Source organism: Plectropomus leopardus, chromosome 9 (genome assembly GCF_026936395.1).
Source record: "Plectropomus leopardus strain MGB_pleo_1.0 chromosome 9, ASM2693639v1, whole genome shotgun sequence".
Classification (NCBI taxonomy): domain Eukaryota; kingdom Metazoa; phylum Chordata; class Actinopteri; order Perciformes; family Serranidae; genus Plectropomus; species Plectropomus leopardus.
Window position 1 is genome coordinate 37868542 of NC_142184.1, and position 19399 is coordinate 37887940.

A 19399-nucleotide genomic window follows, 5' to 3' on the forward strand; every position below is an offset into this window, starting at 1 on the left:
AAGAATAAATGACCCAAAAACTAGTAAAAGGACAAGAAGATTACCTGAAAATTAGAAAAATCAAACAACCAAAAAAAGAAACAAACAGGATAATTTAAAAAAAAGGTTAATGACCAGAAGCAAACTGCTACAACAACGCTATAACATTTTAATTATGTCCAAACCTGTAATTTTATTGTAATATTAATCCATAAAATAATTCTAAATATATAATAATAATAATAATTAGAAATATAGTTCTCAGGAAGATTTACCTAGCTATATTATATATAATATATATATAAATCTACAAAAAATGTTTGCAGTTTGCAGGACATTCTTTGCCAAGTTGCTTATTGCCTTTGATTTCTAAAGAAATAAAACCAATTCCCTCCAGGCTCAAACATTTAAATACTAGATGCAGCAACTGTGTCCTTGAAAAAAGTGTCAGGCGATAGAGGAAGGAGAGAATTCCAATTCCAGGTGGCCAGTGGCAGGCCTATATGAACAGTCTGCATCCTTTAGCCAGTCTGCATTACATGTAATCAGTGAATAAGTGCTAATATAGAAATGTTGATGAATGGAGAGCTGAAGAATCCACCAGGGGCAGATAATGTTAAAACACCTTAAAGGTGGTAATACATCTGGCAACATATTTAACATATGTTGCTCTGATCTGAAGAAAATACATTATCAGACACTAGAGGTTTAAGATGCCAATTGCCCTTACCTGTTCTTTCTGTGAGCATTATCTATGCCACATGAGAACATGTTAACCTCGTCCCTCCGTAAAATGGAGCAGGTAATAATCCATATTCTCATCACATCAGCATTGTTTCATGTGCACAACTCTAACAAACCATGGATAAAAGCACAGAACAGCACAAATTCAAATTACAAATAAAATTGCATGGAGCTGTTTTGATATTGCTACCACACCCTACTTTCACTTTTTAACAGTCTAAATGACAACTGTGCACAACCAAAATAATAAGCCATGCAAGAACAAAACTCCATCAGACATAAATGCTTCTCTGTTATCCAACCTCACTGTATATGCATTTTCACAAAGCAATCCCAATGCAGAGTCTACTCAGTCTACTCCATCCATGTCACCTGGTTTTCACCAGTGGATGTGCACAGTTCATGTGATCATGGCATCTCGCGACATACAAGCTTCTGTGTCTTTGTCTCCAGCAGGAGAAGTTCTGACAGAACAGAATCAGAGTACACAGACAAACTCCAACATTACACCAGTGGTCACAGTAAGTAACACTTTTTACTGTGCACAGGATGTTGTTATTAGAGAGACTCACAGCCTTAGCAGGGTGGCAGGTTTTGGTTTGGAAGAATATGTAAAAACGTAAGTGATCTTTTTGCTCAATGCTCATATGTTTCAGTTTGTACTATGCATAGCTGTTGTTGTCTATTCCATCTCTCTGTTGAAGTGTCACCAGGAATGAAGATCTACATTGACCCCTTCACGTATGAAGACCCTAATGAAGCAGTCAGAGAGTTTGCCAAGGAGATTGATATTTCCTGTGTCAAGATTGAACAAGTTATTGGTGCAGGTACGGAAAAATGGTATCAGGCATCAGAGAAAGCAGGTTTTCATAATAGGACAGTTTCCAGTAGGCGTACTTTTTAAAACTCTTCACCAGGGGGATGTATACTTCTGCACTGAGTCGACATTGTTCCTAATACATAGGTTCTGCATAGATATGTACCTTAGTCCTCTAGCCTACACCGTAGTCTGTGCACCTGCCCAGAAATGTAATAACAAATGGCGGCGACACAGACCTCCTGTTTTCTTTTGTGAGCCGAAATAATTTCCCTCAGTGGAATGATACATTAGATTTACACACAAACACACCTAACCAGTCCCCCTCCTCTTACCTACATCTAACCAATCCAACCAATGAATGCAATCAGTTCAAGACAGTCAGATGGAGAGAAGGGCGGGTCATTTCTTCGCTAACATAGGATTCACAGATTGCTCGGTAAAAACAGCATAGGCCAATTGTGAAGGCTACAGTTTAGGCTCTGTGTGGAGTGTACACACAACTATAAATGGGTCTTCAGAAATGACAGTGTTCATCAAAGTGTTTTTTGTTTCTGAGACCAGTGTTGTTTAATACCCCATTTACCCCACGCTACAAAAGCAGTGCTACAAAAACCGTGTTACAAATGCAAGCAGGATGACAAGGTGCTGGGTGTGTTTTTTTCGGCAAGCGCTGCTGGTTGCATTTTTTTTTTTTCTGAGTGCCCAGAGTTGAAAAATATTCAATTTTGGGTAAAAACGCTGCGTTTGTCACAGTCACTTCAGACAGTCCAGTCACAGTAGAGGTAGGACAAACAGCCGATGATGAAAACAAACATCTTACATGTACAAGTGCTGAATGACAACAACAACGGAGGAGAGATATGTTAATATGCTCTGTGTGTGTGTATATATATATATATATATATTTATATCCCTGCATGATTCAGCCTTTCCCTCATTCAGAGCAGGTACTCTACCTTGTGCTGACATGTTCCATTGATATTGCGTGTCATTGCAATCAGATGCCCCAAATCATCTGAGCTGAAGAAAACACTGCGCCTCTAAAACACTCTCTATTTTGTGGCTGATACAGGGCCTGTAGTATTATTTCTATCAAGATTATGTCAAAGGAAACTGATTGTGGTACTTCTAGTTTAGTTAGTTTGAATTTCTTTTTCTTTTTTACTCTTTGAAATACTAAAGCACTAACTGCAATTTTTGCATTAATTTAATTATTATTTATTAATTAATTTAACGTTATTTCTTTAAATCTGCTTTAAAATAAAAAAATAAAAAAAACAATCACTTTCCACTGACCTCTCCTGTCTTCCTGTCAGGTGAGTTTGGGGAAGTGTGCAGTGGAAACCTCCGGCTGCCTGGGAAGAGAGAGATCCTGGTGGCAATTAAGACGCTAAAGGCAGGCTACACAGAACGCCAGAGGCGGGACTTCTTGAGTGAAGCATCCATCATGGGTCAGTTTGACCACCCCAACATCATCCATCTGGAGGGGGTGGTGACTAAGAGCAGCCCCGTGATGATCATCACTGAGTTCATGGAGAATGGATCCCTCGACTCCTTCCTCAGGGTAAACACACTCTGATTAATGTCTAAGTTGCCTCCTAGACACTGACCATAATTTCCCTTCAAAGCAAAACACAAACTAGAAAGTGCTTTCTGAGTATGATTGGAGGTCTGCGAAAGGCCCTAAGTGCCTTTATTACACCAGGCTCAGCTCTAGGGTCAGTGAGATCTATCTGGGGTCTGAGGCCATGCTAAATATTGCAACATCAACAGAGGATGTATAAATAAACAGTCATTATTAATTCTGTTATTATTATTGTTACATTAAAAAATATGTTTGGTTGTTTTAAAGCCTCTGGAAACCTGTCTTGAAATAGTAAGAATGCACATATTAATTAATTAATTAATTAAATTACTAATTAATATCAGTAGTAGTAGTAGTAGTAGTATAAGTTCAAAAGATTTCTTTTTGAGTATCTACAAATCTGAGAATCTACAATATATTTAACTCTGTCACTGAATGGTGAGTTTACAAAATACTGTAGCGATATTACTTTAGCATACAGTTAGCATAACGTAGCACATGCAACATGAGCTGAAATGCATCCATTTGTTATCAAAACTATGAATGCAATGATAAACTATGGCATAGTAGGGTTAGCTGACGCTACTACCATATTGTTAATTTATTCTTATTAATTTATTGTTTTCCCATTGGCCACATCCTTACTGGTGTTGATCTGTGTATCTTTGGTAAAAGCCAGCTAACACACACAAACACTGCGTGCTGCACATAGAACGTTACGAGAGCTGCAACCTTGTCAGAATGACATCGCCACGTCTGGTAATGTAACATCTACACTGATGAAAGGTGCACTGAGGGATTTCAGTTAGGCATGTATTAGTGTCAAGTAACACCTGAATTTGAAGTTTTGATTGACTTCATCCATATTATGGATTAGGGATAACCATGTCCAAATCAACCCAGCTTCTGGAAACTGTGAAAAACCTTAAATGACAATATTTCAAATTTGGATTGAGGTTCATGTCAGATACTTTTTGCTTTTTATTATGCATGTAAGACGCTAAATTACATATTTGAAAGGTTTTGGGTGATTTGGGTTCCAGAGGCTTTAAACAAATATTCCTACCAGTGTTTTAGAAAGAGCAGCTAATAAATGGATGGATGTTATCAGCTGCCACTAAATGAACCAATTGGCTAATGTTATGTATTAGGGCCTAAATAACCATCAGCAGGGCTCTTTGTGAGCCCCCCAGAAATATAAATCAAGCATAAGAGAATTGGTGGAACATAGCAGAAACTCACTGAGATGTGTCTGAGCAGCACAGCTGGAGCAGGGAGAGGAGTGGGGTCGTCAGACATGACCCAGTACTTTAGTGGCGATTGAGCAACATGAACCAGCTTACTTAAAAGTTTCGATCTTGTCACCTCTAGTACACAGTGCTGGCTCTGCAGGTTGAGAAGCTGTAGGGGCATCAGCAGTGTCTCCCAAAATACAAGCCGTTGGCTCAAGTGTTTATTTTCTGATGACACCCATCTCATTGAGGTCCTTGTTTTCAGGTGTAGAAAAATCCTCCACCTCAAGCGCATGACTACTATAATTATTTTGCTGCTGACAGGCTATTGCTGTCCTTGCTAATGATGTTTGCCTTGGCTCATACACCAGAACAGCAGTCTGGGGGCTGTACCACCAAGCCAGTTCAGCAGAGCCAGTCTCTCTTGACTGAGCTGCTCAACAAACCGTGCATATGACTACCTTCTCCTTTGAGAAATATTAAAATTTATTGCCATAAAAAGCAACACTGTTGCTTCAGTTAAGGTGAGAGAGGAATGAGAAAAGAAAATTACTATGATTTCTTGCTAAAACAAACAAGTCAACCAGACCTGTGACCATCTTTAAGGTTTGTGTCAAATTCCCATCTCATTCCTGACAGGCTTACAGGCCTCCCCATCTGATCCTCTGGTCAGGACAGAGTGCGGTGACATGGCCACCAACTCTGGTACTCACTAATTCAGTAGGTGTTTACCATGTCCACAGTCCTCCAAATGAATTCTGCAGTCACTCCCTCTGTAACCAAGCCACCACATCAATTGCTATTCAGTGAGTCACAGATCACAGAGCAGCCATCCCAAGCTTTCTGTAGCCCAACCGTACATCCACTGTGCAATAGTCAGTTGTCTCTGTATCTTCAGGTAAGGGGAGATCCATGGGAATCCTTCAAGTAGCCTTCTCAACACCACAACTATCATCCTGCTCCACTGTTCCCACCTGCCAGTCAAAACTCATTTCAGTGTGCATTTGAGAGAACAATTTGGCTTGATTCTGGTGCTCAAGGAAAGTCACATTCCATAAATAATTGAAGCAAATTACAATTTCAGACTTTTTATTTTTAGAGGAAAAAGTCAATGCAAAAAATTAATAGATTTAGAAAACATATTTTTTTAAAAGCTAGGGAAAATATCTGTAGAACTGTATTTATAATTATCTTTATTATATTTTTTTTTTTCTTTCAAAATTATGTTTTTAAGCAATCTTTTCAGGCCATTTCCTTTAATTTTATTTATTTTTACTATTTAATTTTTGCCTTTACTTGATAGGACAGGTATAGTGTGAAAGGGGGAAGGAGAGGGGATGGCAACAAATGGTTGTGTGTTGGAGTCAAACCACAGCTTCTGCAGCACATGCATAGCGTTTGTACATGGGGCACACACCCTACTTTTCTGCTGTTGTTTGTTATTCTGTGCTAATTTTGAGGTAATTTTCTCTACTTAAAAAAAAAAACTCAACTAATTTTTTGCTATTTTCTGGGTCATTTCTGTTCAAGTTGCTAATTGCCTTCTTCACATATTTTTGAAAGAAATCAAGCCAAAATACCTAGGTTTTAAAGGGTTATATACATTATACATTGCTTATCACATTATCACAAAGACCAAATATTAATTTGATGTTGTTTCTTTCTTAAAGCAAAATGATGGGCAGTTCACAGTGATCCAGCTGGTGGGAATGCTGCGTGGCATAGCAGCAGGGATGAAGTACCTATGTGACATGAACTATGTCCATCGAGACCTGGCAGCTAGAAACATCCTCGTCAACAGCAACCTGGTGTGCAAAGTGTCTGACTTTGGCCTGTCACGCTTCCTTGAGGATGATACTTCAGACCCCACCTACACCAGTGCTCTGGTCAGCCTTTGTCACGGACTATATGTCTTATCTGACCATGTTAGAGAACGGACTAAAAGTCAGGATTAAAGGGTTAAAAAAAGTTATATAAATAGAAAATGACATTTAATAAATCTAAAAGCTGAATAATGTTAGATTACTCTGTAAATTACATGGTGGATTAAGTTAAATTACTTTAAATTTAGAGGCAAAACAGGAAATGGGTGTTACGATAAGTCAATAAGTTTGTAAAAAAAAACAAAATAATATTAATAGTAATAAGTAAAGTAATAATAAAGCAATGAATAAGTAAAGTAAAGTAATAATAAGTCAATAATCAGTAATGGAATACTTGTCTTTTTTCTTTCTGTCCACTGCGTCACTGCTGACCTTCACACTTGTTTCTTTCCAGGGAGGGAAGATTCCCATTCGGTGGACGGCTCCAGAGGCCATTCAGTACAGGAAGTTCACCTCCTCCAGTGATTGCTGGAGCTATGGCATAGTCATGTGGGAGGTGATGTCATATGGAGAGAGGCCCTATTGGGACATGAGCAATCAAGATGTGAGTAAAGCCCTGTAGAATAGCCAGCATTCACATTTTCGGACATATCACAGAATTGTCATAGAGAGAGGTGATACCCTCTTTGCCGCTTTGCAGTGGAATTCCATGTCTATATATTACGTTTAAGGTATCTGTCTTTGTCTGCTGTTTACATTCCGGGATGGCACTACCGTGATGTCAGCACATGCACATGGTGAGATGATGCTGCTTGTGTTTATGCTAAGACAACACAAGCACATGAAAACCAACACCAGAACAACAGAAAAATGTACATGCTGGCACAGATGGTCAGGATTAGGGGAATGCTCATGGTAAGATGCAGAATAAAAACATCATATTCAGAAGTGAACACCAAACTCCTGCATAATAGTCCAGGGTTAATTGGTCCCATCCACCACGCCTTTCACTTGCCAATAAGCATCCTTGCACTCTCTTTATTACGCCATCGGTAATGGCAGCATTTTAACGTGGCGCCGTCCTGACGGGTCTCATGCAGACGCAGCAGGTTCCGTCCAGCCATCTGTCGGCATATGATAACACTGCGCCGCGTTCTCATCTCATAATATCCAGTGGCATTTCATGCACACACAAATGCATCATGATCTTACACCAAATGCACACTCAAAGCGACAATATTTTACGAGTTCAGACTGAGAATGGGCTGCATGGTCACTTGAAAAGTGACCATCTGTTAACTTCTGTGACTGTGGACAACTGTAGTTTGTAGTGCTGATGAACTGAACTGTGGGAAATATCCCCTGTGCTTTGAATCTACATTTGTTCTGTTCTGTTATTTCCTTTTTTATATCAAAAATTGAATTAATATTGAAATTTAAATTATTTTTTAAAAAGTAGAATTAAATATTCAATTCAGTCTTAAAAATGTAATTTTAAACTCAGTTATTTTAAAATGAATGAGTTAAATGAAATGAAACAATAGAAATTATAATAATTAAATTGTCCATCATTATCAAAAACACCCTTTACTACATATAAGAATATCAATATCAGTTTATTTTTTTAGTGTGTCATTCAGTGTGTCTACTACAGAAACAGGTCCAGATTATATTATGCCTGTAGTTTAGAACAAGAACAGGAAAAGGGGAAAATGCTAATTAAGCTCAAAACACATAAAAAATCACCTCTTGCTTTTGTTCTAAAAAAATGTTATCTAGTTAAATACTGGAACAGAAGATGTAAACAGTTGGTTATTGGTCAACATAGCTTTATGCTTAATATAGGCCTGGGCAACACAGAAATATTTAAACGATGTTATGAGACTAGATATCTTCTTAGATTTTGGATATCACAATATCATTAGTGCTGTTTTTTCTTGGGTTTTTTTAAAGGCTGCATTACAATAGTGTTTTTTTTTTTTTTTTTGCTGTTTTTTCTGAACTTACCAGACTGTTCTAGCAGCTATATTAATTGTCTTTACCCACTTAGTCATTATAGCCACAGTACTGATGATTATTTATCTGAAATGTAATTGTGTTTTTATTCTGTGAAACTTTCAACAGTCACTTCTACAATATTGTTACAATATTGATACTGAAGTATTTATTCAAAAATATAGTGATATTTAATTTTCTAAATGGTAAAATTACCCTGCACTTGTATAGTGCTCTACAAGTCGTTTGACCACTCTAAGCACTTTCACACCACGAGTCACATTCACCTGTTCACACACACATTAATTCATTGGTGGTCCAGGCTACTGTACAAGGTGCCACCTGTTAATTAGCTTTTGAAAAACTCATACGCACTCACACATCGATGGAATAGCCATCAGGAGCAATTGGGTTTTTTTTTATCTTGCCCAAGGACACTTTGACACTTTGACTGAAGGAGCCAGGGATTACTAGATGACCAGCTCTACGAGCTGTGCCACAGCCACCCCAAGTGACTCTTCTATGCACTGGTGACTAGCAGGCTTTTTACTACAACAAGAAAAAACCTTAAAACAACTCTGGTTTCCCCTTTCGTCCAATTCCAGACCTACCACTGCACTTAACAGAGTAGAAACCACTCTTGCCAAAGTAACCCAAACAAGCCATCCATCTGTCCATTGTCGTCTGCTTATCTGAGCCTGGGTCGCGGGGGCAACAGGCTGAGTCAAGTCATGTCAAGTCAATTCAGTTTTATTAATAAAGCCCATTATCACAAAACACAGTTTGCCTCAGAGGGCTTTATAGCATACAACATCCCTCAGCCCTTAGACTCTCTCATCCTCTAAGGAAAAACTCCCCCAAACAACCCTGTAATGGGGGGAAAAAATATTAGAAACCTCAGGAAGAGCGACTGAGGAGAGATCCCTCTTCCAGGACAGACAGACGTGTATAGATAGATGTTGTAAATAACAATTAAATTACAATAATGACAAAAAGGAAAGCAAAGCACTCAAGGTGTCCCTTTCCCTATAGCAACAATTTCCAGCTCCTCCTGGGGGGCCCAGAGGTGTTCCCGGGCCAGGTGAGATATGTAATCCCACCAGCATGTTCTGGGTCTGTCACGGAGGCATCCCACCAGTTGGACATGCCCCACGTCTAGGTGCTTAGGAGGCATCCTTATCAGATGCCCGAACTACCTCAACCTCCGGAAACTCATTTCGGCTACTTGTATCCACGATCTCATTCTTTCAGTCACTAGCCAGAGCTCATGACCATATGTGAGGGTAGGAACAGAGATGGACCGGTAAATCGCAAGCTTTACCTTCCGCTCCTTCTTGACCATGACAATCCGACGCAACTCCTGCATTACTGCAGATGCTGCACCAAACCACCCATCCATCTCACTCATGAGCAAGACCTCGAGATGCTTGAACTACTTTGCTTGAGGCAGCAACTCTCTCCCCATCTAGAGGGGGGAATCCACCATTTTTGGTAGAGGACCATGGCCTCAGACTTGGAGGTGCTGACTCTCATCCTAACTGCTTAACACTCACCGCCCCACTGCATGCTGGAGGTCACGTTGTGATGAAGCCAACAGAACTACATGATCTGCAAAGAGCATAGATGCAACTCTGAGTTCCCCAAACCCGACCACTTCCAGGATCAGTGATAAGGCACAACCCTGGCAGAGGCCAACACCCCCTGGGATCGTGTTTGAGTTCATGCCAAGTATGAGGACACAGCTCTCACTTTGGTCATAGTACATACAAACCCAGTGCCCCGTATTCCATCAGTACCCCCCAAGGGACTCCCCAAAGGACACATAACACACATAGACTGGATGGGCAAACTCCCATGACCCCTCCAGCGGGCTCACAAGGGTAAAGAGCTGGTCCACCCACGACCAGGAATTCTGATTCTGATTCTCCTGAATCCGTGGTTTAACAATCAGTTGGAGCCTCCTTTCCAGCACCCTGGAGTAAACTTTCCCAAGGAGGCTGAGCAGTGTAGTACCCCGATAATTGGAGCCCACCCTCCAGTCCCCCCCTTTTTTTAAAAAAAAAAAACAAGCCCATTTTCCAAAATATCAGTTTTATCAAATATTAAAGACATCATATCACACAAGCTATGATGTGGTTTACCTAAAAAAGTAGTTAGTTTAGTTAGTTTAATTTGTGGTTTTGACAGTGTATTTTATCTATGGAGTGTAGCTCTGGACAGAATCAGGTTCTAGTCATGTTCTGAGACTAACCATTAGTTAATATGTAAATTCTTAAAGGTAATCAATGCCATAGAGCAGGACTACAGGTTGCCACCACCCATGGATTGTCCCAGTGCACTGCATCAGCTGATGCTGGACTGCTGGCAGAAAGACCGCAACAACCGGCCCAAATTCAGCCAGACTGTCAGCACCCTGGACAAGATGATACGCAACCCCAACAGCCTCAAGGCCATGACACCACTGTCATCAAGGTAGGAAAATGAAACAACCCTCATCACTTTATATTGTGAATGACCTACACCTCTCACAAATCAGTTTTCTCACAGACTAATATGGTCTTTTGTCTTCTTTCTGTCTACCAGTGTTCACTTACCTCTGCTTGATCGCACCACTCCAGACTTCTCCTCTTTCAGCACAGTGGATGAGTGGCTGGAAGCTATTAAGATGGGCCAGTACAAGGAAAACTTTGCCAATGAAGGCTTCACCAGCTTTGATGTGGTTTCTCAAATGACCATGGAGTATGTTTATTTATACAGCATATATATATGTATTCATACGTATCAATAGCCAAGGCATTATGTTTTTTGGGTTGTCCATACGTACATCCATTCTTGTAAACGCACAAATGTTCACTTGGGATCTAGCATGAACGTGATATCTCAAAAACACTTTGATTTCATAAAGTTTGGCCCAAATATGTTAATAGATTCAAGGATGAGCTGATTAAAATTTTGTGTTCAAAAGTTAAGCTTATTTCTGTGAACACAATATCTTTAGATGTTTACTAAAATTTGGCAAAAACAACTAATTAGAATCTTTTTTACAATTCCGTGAACACAGCGCAGGCAAAACTCATTATGAGTTGTTTGAGTCATGGTGCTAATAATTGATCAGTTTATACAGTCAGAGCTGATTGGATCAATGGATAAGAGGAAAGGCAGAGTGCAGAATAATGGTGCTTTCACACCTATCCTTTTTGGTTCAGTTATAACGAACTTAGGTCCATTTGTGTGGTTTGTACAATTAATTTGAGCTGGTGTGAAAGCTATTAATTGAACCCTCTGCTGAAAAGTGGGTCTCGGTCCACTTCCACTAGTGCAGGTCGTTTGTGGTGTAAAAAAACAAACCAAAAATTTCACAAACGCATGAACACTGAGACAACAAAAAGGCTACGTGCTGGACAAAAGATAAAACAAGAGAAGAAAACACAAAGTCTGCACACTAGATTATTGAATTGCTTTGTTTTATCATTATTGTCTATGATCTCCTATACATGACCATATCTGGACAAGAGCCTAAAATTGTGGAGGAAGGGCAGTGGATCTGACCCACAGAGTGCTGCAGTGCCTCATAGACAGCCGATCACCCAAACAGCCCCACTCTAAATTATGTAAAATACAAAATGAATATGGGTAAATTATTTAAAAAAAAAAAAAAAACATCTCCTGTACAGTTGCTGTTCACGTTACAGAATGTCATTAATATTTTTGTCATTTATAATGGTAAATAGTAAATGGACTGTACTGGACTGCACTTTTGTAGTCTTATTGACCACTCAAAGGGCTTTCACACTAAGATAAGAAAAGACAAACTTTATTGTCTGTCCCAGTCAGTGACAGAAATTCCCCTTTGACAAGGCTCCAACAAAAAAACAACACATTATTAAACACACTTAAGACATTCAAACTCATAAAGTACATACATTAAAAAGCAGCAGCAGATAAAAATATGTAGTGGAATTTTTTATTTCATTTTGTTCAGGGTGGTTATTGCAGAGGGAATAAAAGATTTTTTGGGCCAGTGGGACTTTGTAGCATCTGCCTGAGGGCAGTAACTGGAAGGAGTGATGGAGGGGGTGAGAGGGGTCCTTTGTGATCAGGGTGGCTTTCCTAATCACAGAGCGGTTAAACAGTTCAGAGAGAGGAGTTTGTTGTGAACCAATAATTTTGCTGGTCTGATTTACAATATGGGAGAGTTTAGTTTTGTGTTTGGTGGAGAGGGAGCTGTCCACCATTACATTGTCACATTCACCTATTCACACATACATTCACACCGTGGTGGCTGAAGCTACCGTACAAGGTGCCACCTGCTACCCAGTAATCATTCACACACACTCACACTCCGATGACACGGCATCGGAAGCAATTCAGGGTTCAGTATCTTACCCAAGGATACTTCGATATGTTGCCTGGAGGAGCCGGGGATTGAACCAATGACCTTTTAACATACGTTACCAATAAAGCTAATGTTCCCCTTAAAAAGCAGGAAAATTCTCCACCATTCTGACTTTAGACCAGGTTTTTGTTGGCAAAAATTGCTTTCTGCTGCTTAAAAATAGCAATACTCAAACAGTGTGCCTGGCCACACATCATTTTAAAACCTACATGGGCACACAGATGGGTGTAAATGCATTTGCTAAAGTTACTCAAGATAACTGACAGCAGGCTCTCACTGCCACCTCTTCCACACAGTGACATTGACATTCTAGATTTTTACTAAGACGCAGCAGTGCACAGTGCTGGCACCAGAGTTGTTTCTGTTAACCATTACAAATTATCCACAAACCTTGTTGTGAGCAGTAGGAATTATTTTCTTTCTGCCTAATTACACCTGCCATTTGCTACTTACACAACTTGGCGCAGGAAGTGAAAATGACAACCGTGTTAGTCTAAAGCTAACAATAACAGCTGCACTGTGCTGTGCACTGCTTTGCACCAGATGTAAGACTCTCTCTTCAGTACTATGATATGTCTTAATGAAATGGCAAGTTGGTAAGGGATTATGAGGGGGTATTGAAATTGGTCAAGTGGATTGGACAAAAGTGTTCCTTACTTCTGACACATTGTCTTTAGATGTTAGAGTGTCAGACTTCAGTCTTTCAAATAAAGTAGTTATTATAAATGCATCAATATGCACCTCACTTAAAACATTCACTTAACACTTTCACCTGCTTAACACATACAGTGATAACTTCTGATACTGCATTGACTGTTCTATCACACTATGAGTTCTTACTGCACTTGATTGTTGATGTGTGTACAGACGAGTATAGATATTTATAATGCATTATAAGACCCATCAGTCAACCTTTAGTTTACAACTAGTCAAGAGCATCAATAAGATACTTAACACTTGTCCAGAGGGATTTCAGTTGTTGGTCTTGTGGTACACTGAGATGAAACTGACAGAGGGTTTCTTTTCAGGGACATCCTCAGAGTGGGAGTGACGCTGGCCGGTCACCAGAAGAAAATCCTTAACAGCATCCAGTCCATGAGGGCCCAGATGAACCAGATCACTTCAGTGGAGGTGTGAACTCACACGCCAGGAGTACACATGCTCTATTTACAGTAGGAAATTCAGCAGCCACCAGCCCTGCATTCTCCTGAAACCCTCTGAGGACACAGGCTGTGACTTCAATCCAACCTTAACACCATCCAGAGGTTCCTTCAGTCTGCAGCACTGCACAGACATTTGGTAGTTTTCTATTAGCTGCTGTATGTTCAGGTAACAATCATGCTCTAGGGCTTGCTGTAGAAGTTGACCATAACCAGAGCTATCTGAACACAGTCTTTAAACTGCTCAGTTCATGTCTATTTCATGGGACATTGGAATTTTTTTAGGAAATAATAATAACCACAGTTGACTCCACTACCATCAAGTTAAGACATTTAGTGAGAAATCCTTTTCCAAAATTGGCCTTGCACTTTGAATTTTTTGTACAAGACTCATTGCTGGGAATGACAATGAAAAACAACAAACAACTGAACTCAAGTCCAACTCTGATGAAGAGGCACCTGGAGTTAAAATATTAGTCCTCAAATAAAGTTTGTTGCCTCAAGTCTATTTACTCCAGTATGCCATGGACCTAATCTCTAAAGCCTCTCCTGATACAAGATTTCCCTATTCGGAGAGTACTGGACAGGCCTGTTATCCCTTGTGAGGCGGCTAATGCCTCTTCCTTTAACTAAATTCAACCTATGGTATAACCTGAAAGGTTCTGTATGTAACTTTTGGCATTAAAGCAAATTGCAGTTAGCATCCTCGACATCTGTGGCTCAGGAGATAGAGCAGATCGGTCACTAATTTGGTAGGTTGGTGGTTCAATCCCTGGCTCCTCCAGTTCACATATTAAAGTAGTCTTGCTCAAGATAATGAACACGGATTGCTCCTAAAGGCTGTTCCAGTGGGGTGTGTGTGTGTGTTTAAGCTTGGTAGCAGGTGCCACCTTGTATGGTAGCCTCGGCGCTGTTGTGTGTGTGTGAGTGAGTGAATCTGACATGCAGTGTTGAAGTGCTTAAAGGGGTCAGATGACTAGAAAAGCACTAGAGAAGGTCCATTTACTATCCAATAAGACTGAATGTGATTGACCAGCAGTGTATTGATAGAGTGCTGGAGAAAAGATTTCAGTAAAACTGTCTAAAACTATTATAACTGTCCACACAACCTTCGTTTTACAAGTCCATCCACACTAAAATGCAAAAAAGACCCCAAATGCTTGCCAGTGTTACCTGTCTTTAGTAGTCTCTCCTTGCCACAAAAGTAGCAAAGTGTTACATTACCTTTTCCAAACCCGCTGATGGAAGTCATCACCATTCATTTCATCACCATTGATTCCCCTTAGATATAGGACAGTGGAGCTCACTCAAAGACTCGAGTGCTGATCCAGACATGTTAAACTTTTCTGTCATTCCTCATCAACAACAATTGCACTCTGTGTCATCATTAGCTGGTTGAACTAGGCCTCATCTAAAACTAATACTTTCACTCATTGGCAACAAAAACATAATGTACAATGTATTTAGGTGCTTACTGAAAGCTGGATCTTACTGCTATCTGTGTCACACAGTGATACAGGTCTTCTTGATTTTTACTGAGACAACAGTACACTGATTGATTTACTTAACTATTTAAAGTTATCCAAAGACCCTGTGTGAGCAGTTTCTCAAAAGAACTTTTTAAAATTTCTACAGGACCAGGGCAGCTGTGGCTCAGAGGTAGAGCAGTGTGTCCTCTAATTGGAAGGTGTGCACTGCTGCCTCTCAGTAAAAATCTAGAATGCCAATATCACTGTGTGGCAGAGGTAGAAGTAAGAGCCTGCTGTCAGTTATCTTAAGTAACTGGGTCTGGAAAGACACATTGCTGTTGTATTTTGTTATTTTTATGTTTATTTTGGCACTTTGAGCACCACAAGCTGTGCCATCTAGTTCCAATATATTGGAGAAAAAGTAGATATCTTTACGGCTGCTATCTTCAAAACTCAGAAACTCACTCCAAAATGAAAGTTCTGATATTGTAACCCTAGTTCTACTAGACCCTAGATAATAATTCTTTAATCACAATCACACATTTGCACACTAAGAAAAACATAAACGTAGTCAGCAAATAAGGATGTGCCTGCCCGAATACGTGCAGACCCCATAGTACAAAGGGAGGTGGATTCCTGTGTCTGACATCCTACACCTCTTTAGCAAGCACCATAGGATCGACAGGGCCCCTAGGTAGAGGGCTCCACCTGTGCTAGTGCAAGGGTTACAATATCACAGGGGTATTCAATTGAAATTCAAAGGGATCCAGTTGCTAAAATTCCCTCCCAGCAGAGGCCCGAACCTCATACCTAAAATCAGAATCACGATTTACATTTTTACCTCGATTATGATAAATGAATGGTTATTTTGCCTTTTCTGTGGTTTGCTTTTTGCCCTCATAGTTCACTGACACAGTTTCATGTGACCATGGTGTGTTGGAGTGTAATAAAAATATGATTTATTATTATTTGTTAAACTTTCCAGCATTATATGAAAATTAAAAGCTCCATCTTAAACAAACTTCAGGTAAATTTAATCACATTGTGCTGATAATAGGCCAACCTCTCCTGACTGCAGGACTCTGACTTCAACCTCTGTGAAACTTCTGTGCTATTAATAATTTTACTCAGGAATTAAAAACTTTTGGGTAGGCCTACATCTCCTATGGCAGCCAACAGCCTGCCAACATTCCCAGTTAGAGAAAGGGTGAAAATAAGGTCATGTGCTTGTGGCCCCAGGCCCCAAAAACATTACATCTGCCCCTGGTAATAATAATGAGAGCTCAGCACAAGAAACAGAGCAATGTTGTTTCTAAATAAGTCATCCAAAATCTGATTAAACATGAAACTAACACAAAGTAGTCTATGGAAGTCTAAAGAAGTCACGTTCCACCTCTGCAAATGTGTCTGTTTCAGACACTTCGGTGCTTTGAGGAGAAGCTACGCTCTGTCTGTCTCAAAGCGCTTCTGTCGGACCATCAGCTGTTTGACAGCCACAGCATTTTATCATCGCAGATCAAACACTCAGCTGTTCTAGAGTCAAAGTCGTTCACTTTTTTGTATGATTGTTCAGCACTTTTGCCCCCGCATGTTGCTGTATTATGGCTGGAAGGGCATCAGGTGCAACACAGTTGACATACAATCAATCCTTTTCACCAGTCTATTGTGGTTCCAGCAAGCACAGACACTGAAAAGGAGCCTGACATCTCCAAGAGATAGAACTGTATGAATAAGCAGGGGTTAGACCACCATACATATGTCCTTGACACTCACTCTACTAATCAAGTCCACTGACACTGCCACATCATGTATGGAGTGTGCAAAAAACAATGGGAGGGTCCCTGTTCACTTGTCTGTAGGCTTAGAAGATACAGCAAGCAACTGGGGTGCACAAACATGGTGATTAGTTCGCTGCTGTCCTAGCTGAGGTCTGAGAGTTGAGTGTCTTATGAGCTAAATACAGTGATATTAAAACTGGGGAAGTAGGGAGTATAGGGAAATGCTTTTGAGGAATGTAATTTGTTTTTTATAAAATAGATTTTTTACATTACCAGCATCAACACAAACACCAACACATGACAACATTGCTGCCATTCACCTCAGCATGACGGGGCAATATGTGGGTGTCTGCCAAGAGGCAGCAAGGGAAATGGGGGTGGAAAGAACCTACTGCCATCTCTCTTTTTCTCTTTTGTCTGTTATGCGCTTTGTCACGTGTCCTTTCTGTGGATAAGCGAGCTAAGGGGGCTAAGGGGACTGCCATGTCTCCTCCTCTAGCTGTTTGAAGCACTGAGTGACCGTGTCGATCAATCTGAAAAGCCCCTCTGTAACGGCTGACTGAAATCCCACAGTGTGTTTTAGGGGGTGAGTCTCAGCCACACATGGAGAGAGCTTGTGGCAGACATCACTCACTCATCACTAGAGCATAGCTCTGTCATGCAGCTGCAGTGGGTCCCGCTCTCTGACCAACTCGCTGACTGCAGAAGCAGGTGGGCCACCAGGCCATACAGGGGGTATTAGCCAGGTTAAGCTCCTCCTACACCCTGAGATGATTTTTCACAACTGGAGCTCTTGTCTCAAAGCAGCTGCTGCCATGGAGCCATGACACACTGCATATGGCTTGCAGAAGGGGCAAGATCAAAGCCAGTCAAGCTGGTCGAGCTGGATCATAATCAAGATAGCTTGGTTGGGATTGATCATGGGGAGTCCGACATGGCGTGCGGCAAACGGTCTCACTGAGGGAAGTTACGGGAGGCAGCAGAGTTTGGCAGTTAAAGTGGGGGTCTTGACGTCATCAAACTCGAGCTCCAGCACACCCTCATGGTGGTGAAGCTTCATGTTGAAGCGTCTGAAGTGATCCCACCACTGCTGGCATCTAAATTTGGGCAGCACCAGACAGGCCTCACAGGCTGGTGACTGCTGAACAACGCTTAGTCTGCACAGAGGCACTGATGAGGTTCTTGAAGCAGTGATTCAACTCACGCAGGAAGCTGCTTAGTGTGCAATTCGCCATTTCTGAAAGATGTCGTGCACAGGAATCCCCCTCCCTATATACTGGGGGGGTCGCACATATTTGAGTTGGCACATGCTGTTTGTTTGGCCAGATTTATGCTTTCCTCAGTGTGAAAATGAGTGCTCGTGATTGGAGCAGTATTACCCAAAGAGTCCAGGAGAGGACAGAGTCTGTGTGACTGAAAAATAGCACACATGGAAACAGGCAACAGGATTAGCATAGTGCAATTAAACAGAACCAAGGTGGTGAACAGTAAAAAGGATAAACACTCAATGAGGATCCTAGAGTCATTGATCAGCAATTACAACTTAAATATGAATGCCAGAGAGCAGTAATAGAAAAGAAAAAAAGATAGAGGAAGCAGAGCCAGAGTGGCAGGTCTGAACAGACTCAAAACCACCCCCACCGCCGAAAGCGCTGCCACCTCTCCCTCCTCCCTGTCACACGGATGGGGATTTCAACTGAGCACAAGAAACTTGTCAGAGAGCAGTGTTAGTCCCCACTGCTCTCTGCACCCTATAGAAAGCCCCCGGCAAGTTAAACCATTGTCACCTTTGTAAGGGCAGGTCCAGGCAACCTTGGTCAGCCCTAATTATAAACTTTATTAAAGAGGAAGGTCTTAAGTCTACCCTTAAAAGTGGAAACAGTGTCTGCCTTCCTAACTGAAACTGGGAGATTGTTCCATAAGACAGGAGCATGGTAACTGAAGGCTCTGGTTCCTATCCTACATTTGGAAACTTTGGGAACCACAAGTAATTCTGCATTTTCAGAGCGCAGTGATCTTGAGGGTTGGTAAGGAACTATGAGCTGCGACAGATAGGATGGAGCCTGACCATTTAGAGCTTTGTAAGTAAGGAGGAGGATTTTAAATTCAAGCCTTGAATTTACAGGGAGCCAGTGCAAAGAAGTTAAAACAGGAGAAATATGGTCCCTTTTCTTGCTTCCCGTTAGAACACGTGCAGCAGCGTTCTGCACCAGTTGGAGCGACCTAAGTGATTTGTTGGGGCAACCAAATAATACGAAATTACAGTAATCCAGCCTAGAGGTGACAAATGCATGTACTAATTTTTCAGCATCTGTCTGGGATAGGATATGTCTAATTTTTGCGATGTTGCGCAAGTGAAAGAAAGCAGTCCTTGAAGTTTGTTTTATATGGGAGGCAAAAGATAAATCTTCCTTACAG

At 40.8% G+C, this 19399-nt stretch overlaps 1 protein-coding gene across 2 annotated transcripts in view; it reads left to right on the forward strand.

Moving 5' to 3' along the window:
- The window catches only part of ephb2a (eph receptor B2a), a 103208-nt gene extending 86984 nt beyond the window's left edge, over positions 1–16224 (forward strand). The window contains exons 9-16 of one of the 2 annotated variants that reach the window (XM_088082697.1): positions 1180–1244; positions 1428–1550; positions 2860–3107; positions 6031–6246; positions 6638–6787; positions 10457–10650; positions 10762–10917; positions 13603–16224. In XM_088082697.1, the coding sequence (XP_087938823.1) occupies positions 1180–1244; positions 1428–1550; positions 2860–3107; positions 6031–6246; positions 6638–6787; positions 10457–10650; positions 10762–10917; positions 13603–13711 (1261 nt within the window). In that variant the 3' untranslated portion in view covers positions 13712–16224. Of the gene's footprint in view, positions 1–1176; positions 1245–1427; positions 1551–2859; positions 3108–6030; positions 6247–6637; positions 6788–10456; positions 10651–10761; positions 10918–13602 lie in introns of both variants that reach the window. The other variant, XM_088082696.1, reaches the window with a different exon arrangement.
- Positions 16225–19399: the final 3175 nt, after the last annotated feature.